Genomic DNA, 10,939 nt, shown 5'->3' with positions numbered 1-10,939 from the left:
CATAGCCCTAAATGCCCTCTTGATTGCCTACCCTGACCATTCATTTGGATGGTCAGTCACCCACCTGCTCAGCTGTAACATGCCTAGAGACATAGACTCTGCAGGGAAAGGGCAGAAGACAATTTAAAAGAATTTTTTTTTTTTTACTGTAGCCTCAATAACCCTTTTTCACACCTAAAATGGTTCTCATTGATTGAAAAATGCCTTGGTTGCCTTTTCGTTACTAAGTACTTTGTCGTCGACCAAAAACATTTCTCCCCCCATTGTCACTTCACCTGGATAACTGTTGAAGAAGAGTGCTTGGTCTGAGTAAAGTATAATTTGGTGCATTTATAAAGTGGACATTTTAAATATAAATTCTTAAATTGGAGACCTATGTATTTTTATCTACAAGACTCACCCGGTCAGTCTTACATGCCTTGTCATTAGTTGGATTATACGGACGGAACTATGTAGTAAGGCCTTTAGAAAAGTAATCTGATAACTATTAAGGTCTACGTTTTACATTTGAATTGTTTAACATCTGAAGTGCAAAATGTTATTTTATGATTATTGGAATTACATTTTAAACATTGGGTACTTTACCATTGAATTTCATCATTTTCAGACCTCACAAAACCCAGTTTTAAATTGTGTGACAAGATTGCTACTGTGATTAAAATTGGTAATTTTAGGGCGTCGCAAGTTTTAATAGCTGTTGAAGGAATGTTAACTTGTGTTTGAGTAGCTTGTTACTCTCATAAAACCATGTCCATGGTCCTTAATTAACTTTGGTAACAAAACTATCATTTTGAATTGATAATATTACATACCTCAACTGTGGTTGTGTTCATAATGTCTGAAATAGAGCATCAAATTGAGATGGAACTACATTATTACTTTCTGAATTGACTGCCTTTTAAATCGAATTGACCCCAACCCTGTTGCTGACTAATCTTTTCTTCATCTTCCGTACATGCTAATTGTGTAACCTGAACTCAACATTCTCCCAAGAGTTCAGATACAGATAGTCAAACCATGTTTTTGTATAGGTAAATTAAGGATAATTTTGGTAGTAAGTGTATCTAAAGTAAACTGGCCATAGTAGGCTATCTACCTAAGGGATTGCTGCTACATAGTTAGGCTACATCTCCTGATGATGATTATGATATGATTAGCAGAGAGACGTTTAGCTGAAATTGACATAGCCCAACGTGTGATGTGTTGGAATGTGTTGCCCAAATACAAAGTAGAATTGGAACTGAAATGTTGTCCATTATCACGTCCCTATGGCAGCTATAAACTGTTTGATTTGCTCCTGTTTTAATTAAATATTTGTGCTTTTTCAGTGCAGGTTTATGTTAATTGAAGTCACTTAACATTCATATAATGATAATCTTAAATGTGTTTAAATTATCTTTATTAACATCCAATAAATAAATACCAACTTTCACAAAGGCACAGCAGTAGTATCTTATGTACAGTACATCTGTCAAGGCTCAGGAGAAGACCTAGATGCAGACAGTTTCGAAGTAACAAACGTTTATTACAATAACAGAGGCAGGCAAACGACAGGTCAAGGGCATGTAGAGGTCAGTAGTCCAGAGCAAAGTCCGAAAGGTACAGAACAGCAGGCAGGCAGAGGTCAGTAATCCAGGGTGGTGTGACAAGGTACAGAACGACAGGCTGGGTCGAGGCAGGCAGAATGGTCAAAAACCGGGAAAGCTAGAAAACAGGAACTAGAGACAGACGGGAAAACACGCTGGTAGGCTTGACATAACAAAACAAACTGGATACAGACAGAGAACACAGGTATAAATACACCGGGGATAATGAGGAAGATGGGCGACACCTGGAGGGGGGTTAAGACAAGCACAAAGGTGAAACGGATCGGGTGTAACATCGATTTAATGATTGTCATCAACAGTAACACTATACATGGAGATAGGACAATCTCTTCACAGTTAAACAGTATGTGTGGACTATACCTCCAGGGCAATCCTTTCCGTCAGATTATGCAACTCTGTCTGCACTCAGTCAAAGGACTGGTGTTGCATAGGAGTGTCAGCATTCAGAATGCACCGACTGATGCCACCTGATTCATAAAGTCATTAACACTAACATGAACAGAGAGTCAAACCTCTTCATACTTCATAATCAAACAATCAGTATCTGTTGAATATACCTCCAGTGGGTGAACATGTTTCCTGTGTGACTCATATAAAGAATACTCAGAGTTCCCTGAATCAAGTTCCCAGAGGGCCTTGGTCAAGTTCCTGCCTGACTACAATGCCTTGATAGGTATTTTAACATATCACCTAACCACATCGTATGATATAGCAATCTGACGCCCAACTGCACAGTCTATGACATGGCACGCGACCATTGGTTGATGCAATGCAATGCCTGCGCATCGAGTCAGAAAGGAACTCAACCCTTATCGGTCTGTCAGCTCTTGTCTCTGTCAGGGGAGTAGACTGAAAAGTTGACATCTTCATCAGCATAGCCACTACTGTCTGACTGCATGCTGTCCCCTCGAACCACCAGACCTACACAGAGACAAAGATAAATACACTGACACTGTCAGGTCTACACAGAGAGAAACACAACCACACTTACATGGTCCGTAACCCTCGAACTCCCAGGCCTACATACTGTACAGGCAGATAAACACACAGTCAGGTCAAACGCAGATTTAGTTACACAGTCATACTCATGTCACTTAATCCTTGAACCACCACCAGGCCTAAAACATACACACATAGATGGATGCACAGTTATATTCATGGATTTAACACGTCAGGCCTGCAGTACAGTACTTCCCAGAATAAAACATGCAGGGTTGTCAGAAATCAGCCCACACTTTACTCAACATTTCCAGTTAGCTGACAATCTTAAAGAACAAGAATGTGAGAAATTATAATTATGAGAAGGTGTGAGAACAAGTGGTGAACGCACCCCTTTCTTCACACACACATACATGCGTGCACAAATGCACACAGCAACTCATTCACAGCTAACGTGACAACAGCACTGCCCATTTGAGGAACAGTATCAACCACATTCACTTTCAAACTGTAAATTGAAACGGTTGTGTGTTTCTGTGAAATTAAACTGAAGTCACATTCAGCACATTGGCTGCTCCGAATCGCGGTAGTCAGTCACCTTTCACTAAACAACTATTTTTTATAACAGTGTACATCTGTAAGCAGATGTACACTGTTAATATCACTCGGTTCAGCTGAATATTACCATGATGTAACAATCAAGACTATGAACTCACCTGTGTTTTGATTGACAGTAGACAGTGACAAAGATGTTGACCTTATGGTTTCTTGCTGTCCAAAGTCTTCCTCCCCTGCACTATGTACCTGTAGTAAAACAAAATTGGAAAACAGGTGGTCAGGAAAACTCCTGGCTCCAAGTATATGTCAGGCAGCCATGGGTGGATAGGTAGTCGACTACGCCACCTAGACGTGTCAATAAGCCCTAGGAAGTCAGACTGGAGTAGATTGTGCCATATAGGTTAAATCCCCAAAATTCTGTCATTTACCTCCTCTAGCTCAAAGGAGTTGGCCTGTTGAAGACTGTGGGAGGCCTCCCCTTGGACCCGGATTGGTGGTGGTTTCAGAGGACTCAGGTACCACTTGTTCTCCAATACACCTGGATAACACTGGGCTGCTGTAGGCACCTCAGTGGTACCACCACTGGGAGTGAGAACCATTTCCGGTGTGTCTGCAGAACTAAAACTACAAGCCACATCAGTTACAGTGATTAGACAAGGGGACCTCTTTCCACTAGGGAGCTTTATGGGCACGAACGTTGACTCCACCAGTGTCCCAGTTTCTCCCAAACGGGAGTCACCCTCAGACTCAGCCTTTGGAATGGGAGTTAAGACGACCTTTAAACTCTTGGCTGAGTTATTGGTAGTTAAACCCTTCTCCTCCCTGGGTTTGTGTAGTGTGTCTGATGTGGAGAAGGACCGGTCAGGTCTGACATTCTCACAGGACACAACAGATGACAAAATGGTCGCCATCTGTGTGTGATTATTCCACTGTTGTAGTTGACTGCTGTAGAGTGCCTGGTGCACACTCTCAACGACCTGAGGACATATGATGTCATGGGTAACCTTGGCAACCGGTGCCACCACCGCTGCCCAGTCTGTGGGATGAATTGTGTTTTGAGTTTCTCCAACCTCACAAGTAGGTCTTGGAGTAGTAAGGCAAAAGTCCAGCTTCTTTCTACTACTGGGTTCTCGCTGACCTGATTCTGAAAGTGATGATGCTCGAAGGTTTGGAGTTCCATCGGTGTCTCTCTCTCTCTCTAAATCAGCCCCATCCCCATCTGATGACGATCCCTTGTCCAACCCCTTGCCTCTGACTGTGTCTCTATGTCCCTGTGTCTCTGTCGCTCTGTCCTTGACCAGATGTGGCTCCACAGAATTAATCAAACTACTATGCCATGTGTCCATATCCTGTACATCTGATAACAAACCCTGCTCCATCTCCTTGTCACTGACTGTGTCTATGTGTCCTTGTGTCTCTGTCTCTCTATCCTTCACCATAGTACTCATGTCCACAGCAGCACTCATCCCATTACTGTCCCCTGTATCCTGATTATCCTCCTCCATGTCTCTGTATACAGCCTCTGCCTTGGCATTCTCCAGGACCAGTCCCACCAAGTCAGGCAGGCTGCTTCTCTTCTTGGGGGACAACCCAGACCCAGGTCCGGAAGAAAATCCCGGACCGTGGCAGGCAGAGCCCGAGCCTAGCTGGGTGGAACCACCAGAGCTAGTATACAGGCACATCTTAGAAACCGTGTCCTTGAGTCGATTCACTGGAGACCTCGGTTCGCTGCGAACGCTTCCCATGAAGTGCCGTCCAGTCTGCTTGTCGGTGGTGTCGGGAGGGGAGAGCTTCTGAAGGGGCATGCGGGACACATGGGAGTAGAGGGAGTAGAAGGCATTGGCCATGGCTGTTAGCACCTCTACCTGCCTGAAACGACCTGCAGGGGGGAAGGTATGTTCATCAGGACAATTGAATAAGAAAACAATTTGTTTTGAATGTTCTGGCTGCCTAACACACAGGACAATGAGAGATGTATTAACGTTTTTTGTTCATAGCAAAGACTGAGTATAATGTATTTATTGTATGTTAGGATGATTGGTGGAGAAACATACTATACTGACAGTGCTATGTAAATGTAGACCGAGTCATATAGACACTGTCTGTGGATATAGGTGTCTATTTAGAGATGAAGCTCTTTAAACCATTTGAACTGCATAAAAAGTGCTGCATAACTAAAGTTATTATGAAAATGAAAGTTGACTCATGTACAGAGACTCTCTATACCTGGTTGTGTTGTGGGTGGGTGTTTATGACAATGATGATCATTACCACAGTAATGTGTGGGATTCCGACACATTGGTGTGTGTACGTGGTGTGTGTGCGTGCGTGCGTTGTGTGTGTGCGTGTCTGCGTGCATGCATTTGTGTCTTACTGGCCAGAGAGAGTCCTGGGTCCTCCTGTCGGAGGCGGTACAGTTGGGACTGGAGGAAGAGGCGGAAGTTGATACCGTGAAGCTGGGAGGGGAAGTTGAGGAAACGGGTGGGGATGCGGTCTGTAACCTCAGGCTCGTCACATCCGAACCCCAACTCGTACAGAGTCTCCTCTGCATCCTCTGCACACAGTTGCAGCACCTCAGACACACTGGGGTGTGTGTAGGTGAGTGGTGGGGATGGAGAGATAGAGGGAGATAGAGATGTCCTGACAGATTTTATATACTATATGACTGTTAAGCCTGTAACATAAAGTTGATAGTGGTTGGTCCTAACACACCTTGATGCCTTACTGGTGCTGTTAGAGAAGCCACTGGAGGCAAAACTGTAACCGAGGTGGAGTAAGGGCAGAGCCAGCCTCTGACGGGGAGTACTGCAGGAACAAAGACACGAGATCAACATGCGACAGGTGAAAAATAAGCAATGAAACAACTTAAAAAACAAACCAGAATTATTATGGTAACAATGTAATAATGCTTGAAGCATGCCTGTATTCAACAGATATCATATGTTAATGTAACCGTATTTAATGTACTAGTAGCTGGTAAAAAAATGCATAAAGAGGGATAGTCAAAATAAACTCTAGAATATAAAAATAGCTTGCCATATGTCATAGTTTGTGGGTTGCTCTAACTGACCTGGTGGTGACTCCACCTCTGTGAAGATGTTTGGGTGGCGGAAGCAGCACCCTACACAGGCACCAGTCAGCAGGCACCACCGTGGGAAGATAAAAGCAGGTCAAGCTCAAGTCATGTCAACCAAACTTGACTAATCTAAACCTCCCTCTGAATAGGAAGGAATTTGGGGCATAATTTCTGTAATGAAACCACACATTCTTCATGTTTATATTCCATTTATCTTACCTCAGTTCTGAGACTCCTTCGACATTTAATGCTGTAGCTGTAAAACATAAAAGTTTGAGTGAAAACAGAACACTGTGTGTGTGTGTGTGTGCGAGCGTGCGCATTTGCATTCATGCTTATGTGTGTGCGTTTTCCTCCCAGACCTCTGTGACATTTGGCCCTTTGTGTTGTGAGGCTTCAGTGAGTGTTGGCTCCTCTCTTTGCAAACATGCTATTATTATTGCTTTGTATATTGGGCCAATCTTAGGGAGAGTTTCCGTCAGTCAGCAGCTAAATCACATGCACCAGGATGTCAGTCGCTCATGGAAGAGGTGAAGGCTTAAGGTTTGATGCTACAATAAGTAGATGTTCCTGGTGTACTATCAGTGGAGAAGCAGTCCTTAGACATGAGGACGGGGTATGTCACCAACATGTACAGACTTCTACTCTGAATTTAAATGGAAAATTTAAAAAAAATGAAAGCGTCCACTATTCAAACAGGTATAATATTAGATAAAAGGCCTATGTTCTTTAAGCATATTCAGTAATGGAAAATTAGTTTGAATAGGAATAGCTAAAACAAAGAGGAAGGCCGTCACACAGAGGCAGGAACAAAGATGAAAATAACCTTTTCCAAAACATCCATGATGCTCTCCTACTTTTCCTACAAAGCCATTTCCTGCTTTGATTATTTACTATGGTATGCGTGTCATTGGGTTTATGTTCTCTTTTATCCTCACCCTCGGCACCCAGACTCAGGTCATCTTCAAAACTGTTCGCTTTCAGCAGAGACTCTGGAAGAGGAGAATAAATTATAAAATAGAAGAGGAGAGACTATAATCAGTGTTTTATGCCGCCCAGTCGGTAGATTGCAGTGACGGTGGCTTTATTGTCAGACTTACCAACAGTCAGATGATTGCTAGAGTTCTCTGAGCCTGTCTCCAGCCTAGTAAAAATATATAACGTACACCAAAACAACATTTTAGGATTCTGTATGGAGGAATGGTCTAAGATCACTCCAAATGTGTTCTCCAACTCATAAAACTAAAACAAAAAATAAACGTTTTGAAAAAGGCTCAGGGCCGATATCTTCGCAAGGTCAATAATTTTGACCCATACATTTTTTTATATATTTTTTTATTACTTGTTCAACAAAATCTCTTTCTCTGAGCAATTGTATTAGTATAAAATAATATCCCACTTTTTTTAGCATACAATATAAAATAATAATTTGGTGGGTGCTTCTATTTGTCCTATTTCACACAAGTACATGTGTGTATTAATACACATGTGAATTAGAAATTCGTTTTTTTTTGCATATCTCAACTCTTCCTGAGATATTCTTGGAGAGTGGGGTCACAGCCAGGGTCTGCCATAATCAACGGTGACCCTGGAGCAATTACGAGTTAAGTGCCCTATTTCTTTTACAGATTATTTTGACAGAAGTTCACTTTGTCGGCTCGTGACCTTTCCGTTACTGGCCCGATGCTCTAACCGCTAGGCTACCTGCCGTCCTATATATGTCATTTTTGCTCATCTTTATCAAGGGTGTCAATTTCGCACACCACAGTATACTATACGGCTCTGGATCAAACCTATAGGCATCATCTCTAGCTAGCTATCCTCTCAGTCTGTTCAGTAAAGCTACAGCTTTTAAAAGTCGGTTCACTTCCTACATAGGAGATGCTCTCAGGCTGAGTGATTCGCAGTCAGATTGTCAAGTCACGTTAACCACAGATGTTTTAAGAACACCCCAACATTTCTTATCTGACATTATTTTAAATCAGATACTATAAAACCCACAAAATAGCCCGATCATCCAAGTTCACACACCAGTTTAGCCACATTTTCAGACTCAACTTGATCAGCCAAGTTAGCCATGATCATTAGTAATACAGTGTAATTGCACAATAGTGAAGTTTGCATCCAGTGATGGAACAATTGCTTGTCTGTGCTTACATGACTGCAATTTTCTTGTCAACACATAACTGGTGGAATCAACAGAACAAACAGTACTTTTGTACAATTTCCTGTGATGCAAACTTGGGACTATAAACACCAAAAGTATTAAAACAGAATGTCCTCTAGTATAAACAGAGCCAAACTAGTTCTAGAACCAAGGTGTTTTGGAACAAGAATCCACTTTGGGCAATGCCATTGACCTGTATCCATATTCTAAACACAATTCATGTCTGTAACATTTCCCCAAACGGTGGGTGGTTTACCTAGACAATTTATTTGTATTGTTTAACTTACCAGTTGCCACTGGCTGACACATCATCCTATTAAGAGTCTTTCTTGTAAATGTAATTTCAAAGTCAAACCTTGCATGGCATGCTCACTCACTCACCCACAGCCCAGAAGCCAGCTCTCAATCTTTCCTGCAGAGCATCCTGTGGAAACAGTGGACATAGAACAGTCTGGGTGAGCATTCAGCATTCAGAAAATTAAAACTTCTTACACTGTTTTTTTCTGTGCTTTGTCGCAAAGATGTGTGATGCATCATGAAGTGGCCAACCGCCCACATATGAGTTATAAATATACCAGACTAAGCAGAGTTTTAACCCCTTGCATGTTGTTTTCTTTATCACACAGATATCTAACAGTAATAAATCAATGTCACTCAAATGTAAATTCTTAATCAAGCTACCAAAATGAGAACTGACCATCTGAGAAGACGTGATCCTCTGATGCAGACTGGTGTTGATCAGAGGGATGGGTGTATCCTGGCCGTTGTAGGGTAGATGGGTGGGCAGAGGGGTGGATGTATGGTCCTGGTACCTGTGGATCTAGTTCTTTCCGGGTCAGCCACTGTCGACTGGTCTGGACCCAGGCCTGGCGCCTGGTCGTAGAAGACGGGCTCTCCATCAGACCGCTCACCTATTCACTCAACAGCTCACCTATTCATTGAATAGCCTACTTCAATAATTATCAACTGGGAAAACCCAAATCATGAAGTAAGTACTATATCATCAGTAGGTTTATATAGACACAATACTTCCAAACCAGGACCATCCAAATTATTGTTTCAGTGAAACTACAGTAGCCTACAGGGTATTTCATGCAGGAACAGATAACCCCCTGATTTATAATCTAATACAGCTGGTTGGAATAGCAAATTATTACATTATTGAAATGAACAGCTGCAATTTGAAATGAATTGACACCACACACTCACTCAAATCAATCCATAAGTAGATAATCATCATAATAGTCACAAACTCACAAAATACTTGCAATTATGTTAATGTTGTGCTGAAAAATCATAGCCTACATGACAATCCCATTAGAAGTTCCCTCTTAGAAAAATCAAGTTATTATATTATACAGCCTAACAACTGCCAATATTTGTAGAAAGCTTTCAGTGCACATAATTACTCATGTCAAATTTGATAAAATATTATTTCACTGCTCAAGCAAAAACAAGGACATATTTAGAAAACATGGCTGAAAATCCAAACGCATGCAGATGCTGACACCAAAGTAGGCCTACAGTATTCTATTTCAATGTAGAGACAAGCAAATCTTTATTTCAAGCCTACCTTCACTGGCACACCGCAGGTTTCAATTCTGGTTTCTCCCACTGTGCTCACCAGTCTCGACTCGTATCTTATTATCAGAATAGCACTGCATAACGTTACATCATCCAGGTTTTCTTCAGTTTTTCTGATGACAATTTACTTAAATTGTTTATCAAGTACAAATGCTGAGACTATCAACGCATCGCCTAGGCTACATGTTCGCGCCTGTCTCGTTCAACTTCTCTTCAGGCGCAAATACAAAGAAGGTAGAAGGTAAAAAAAGGAAGTGTGGCTTCAACTGAAATAAATTAACATTGCGACACATCCTCCCGGCAGTAACAGAAAGCCGACACAGACACACTGTAGAATAGCTAGTCTAAAGAATAAGAGCTGACGGTAGCCCTCTTTATACCTGCTGGTGCTAACATGCGCCCTGATATTTTCGTAGCAGGTTCAGGAGAATTTACGCTGCAGGTTAGGATAATTAGGTTAGGGAAAGGGTTAGCTAAAATGGGGGGGGAAATGGTTTACTTTTGAGGTCAATTTGACAAAAGCTGTATCCCATCTAGACATGACTCTCGAAGTTGGAGAGACAGATCAGACAGTTGCCCAACCTGGTCTCACTGCATTTTGTATTATTCTGGATGTAAATCTGAGACACTCTGTTTATTATATGTTATGTTTCGTTTGGTATGCATTAATTTGTGGATATCCATCATCCATTTCGTATGATACGTTACAAATAAGTATTCATATTATATGTTACGAATTTAGAAAGTGTATAATATGGTACGAATTATCCAAATGTTTGAAATGTTACGAATTCTAGCTAGGTAGCCAGCTGGCTAGCATTAGCTAGGCTAAGGGTTAGGATTAGGGGTTAAGGTTAGGGGAAGGGTTAGCTAAAATAGTTAGGGTCAGGGGAAGTGTTAGCTAGCATGCTAAGTAGTTGCAAAGTAGCTAAAAAGTAGTAAGTCGTTGAAAAGTTACTACATTGCTAAAATGCTAAAATTGTCCGTGATGAGATTTGAACTCTGGAA

The 10,939-nt window shown here is 41.7% G+C and overlaps 1 protein-coding gene across 3 annotated transcripts; it reads right to left on the bottom strand.

Moving 5' to 3' along the window:
* Positions 1-1,382: 1,382 nt before the first annotated feature.
* LOC106582662 (uncharacterized) lies at positions 1,383-10,327 on the bottom strand. Of its 3 annotated transcripts, none has more exons than XM_014165934.2 (12): positions 9,921-10,327; positions 9,045-9,258; positions 8,729-8,771; positions 7,281-7,324; positions 7,119-7,172; positions 6,400-6,436; positions 6,175-6,225; positions 5,817-5,909; positions 5,479-5,744; positions 3,533-4,983; positions 3,263-3,350; positions 1,383-2,528 (listed from the first exon to the last, which is right to left on the bottom strand). In XM_014165934.2, the coding sequence occupies exons 2-12, from the start codon at positions 9,244-9,246 to the stop codon at positions 2,428-2,430; spliced, it is 2,430 nt and encodes an 809-aa protein (XP_014021409.1). In that variant the 5' UTR covers positions 9,247-9,258; positions 9,921-10,327; the 3' UTR covers positions 1,383-2,427. The 3 variants fall into 3 exon arrangements, with proteins under 3 accessions (XP_014021409.1, XP_014021408.1, XP_014021410.1); XM_014165933.2 differs by having other exon boundaries at positions 9,045-9,278; positions 9,921-10,325; XM_014165935.2 differs by having other exon boundaries at positions 5,479-5,687; positions 9,045-9,278; positions 9,921-10,320.
* Positions 10,328-10,939: the final 612 nt, after the last annotated feature.

Source organism: Salmo salar, chromosome ssa22 (assembly GCF_905237065.1).
Source record: "Salmo salar chromosome ssa22, Ssal_v3.1, whole genome shotgun sequence".
Taxonomy (NCBI): domain Eukaryota; kingdom Metazoa; phylum Chordata; class Actinopteri; order Salmoniformes; family Salmonidae; genus Salmo; species Salmo salar.
The sequence above is the reverse complement of the archived record's forward strand: the minus strand, read 5'-3'. Positions and strand labels throughout refer to the sequence as shown.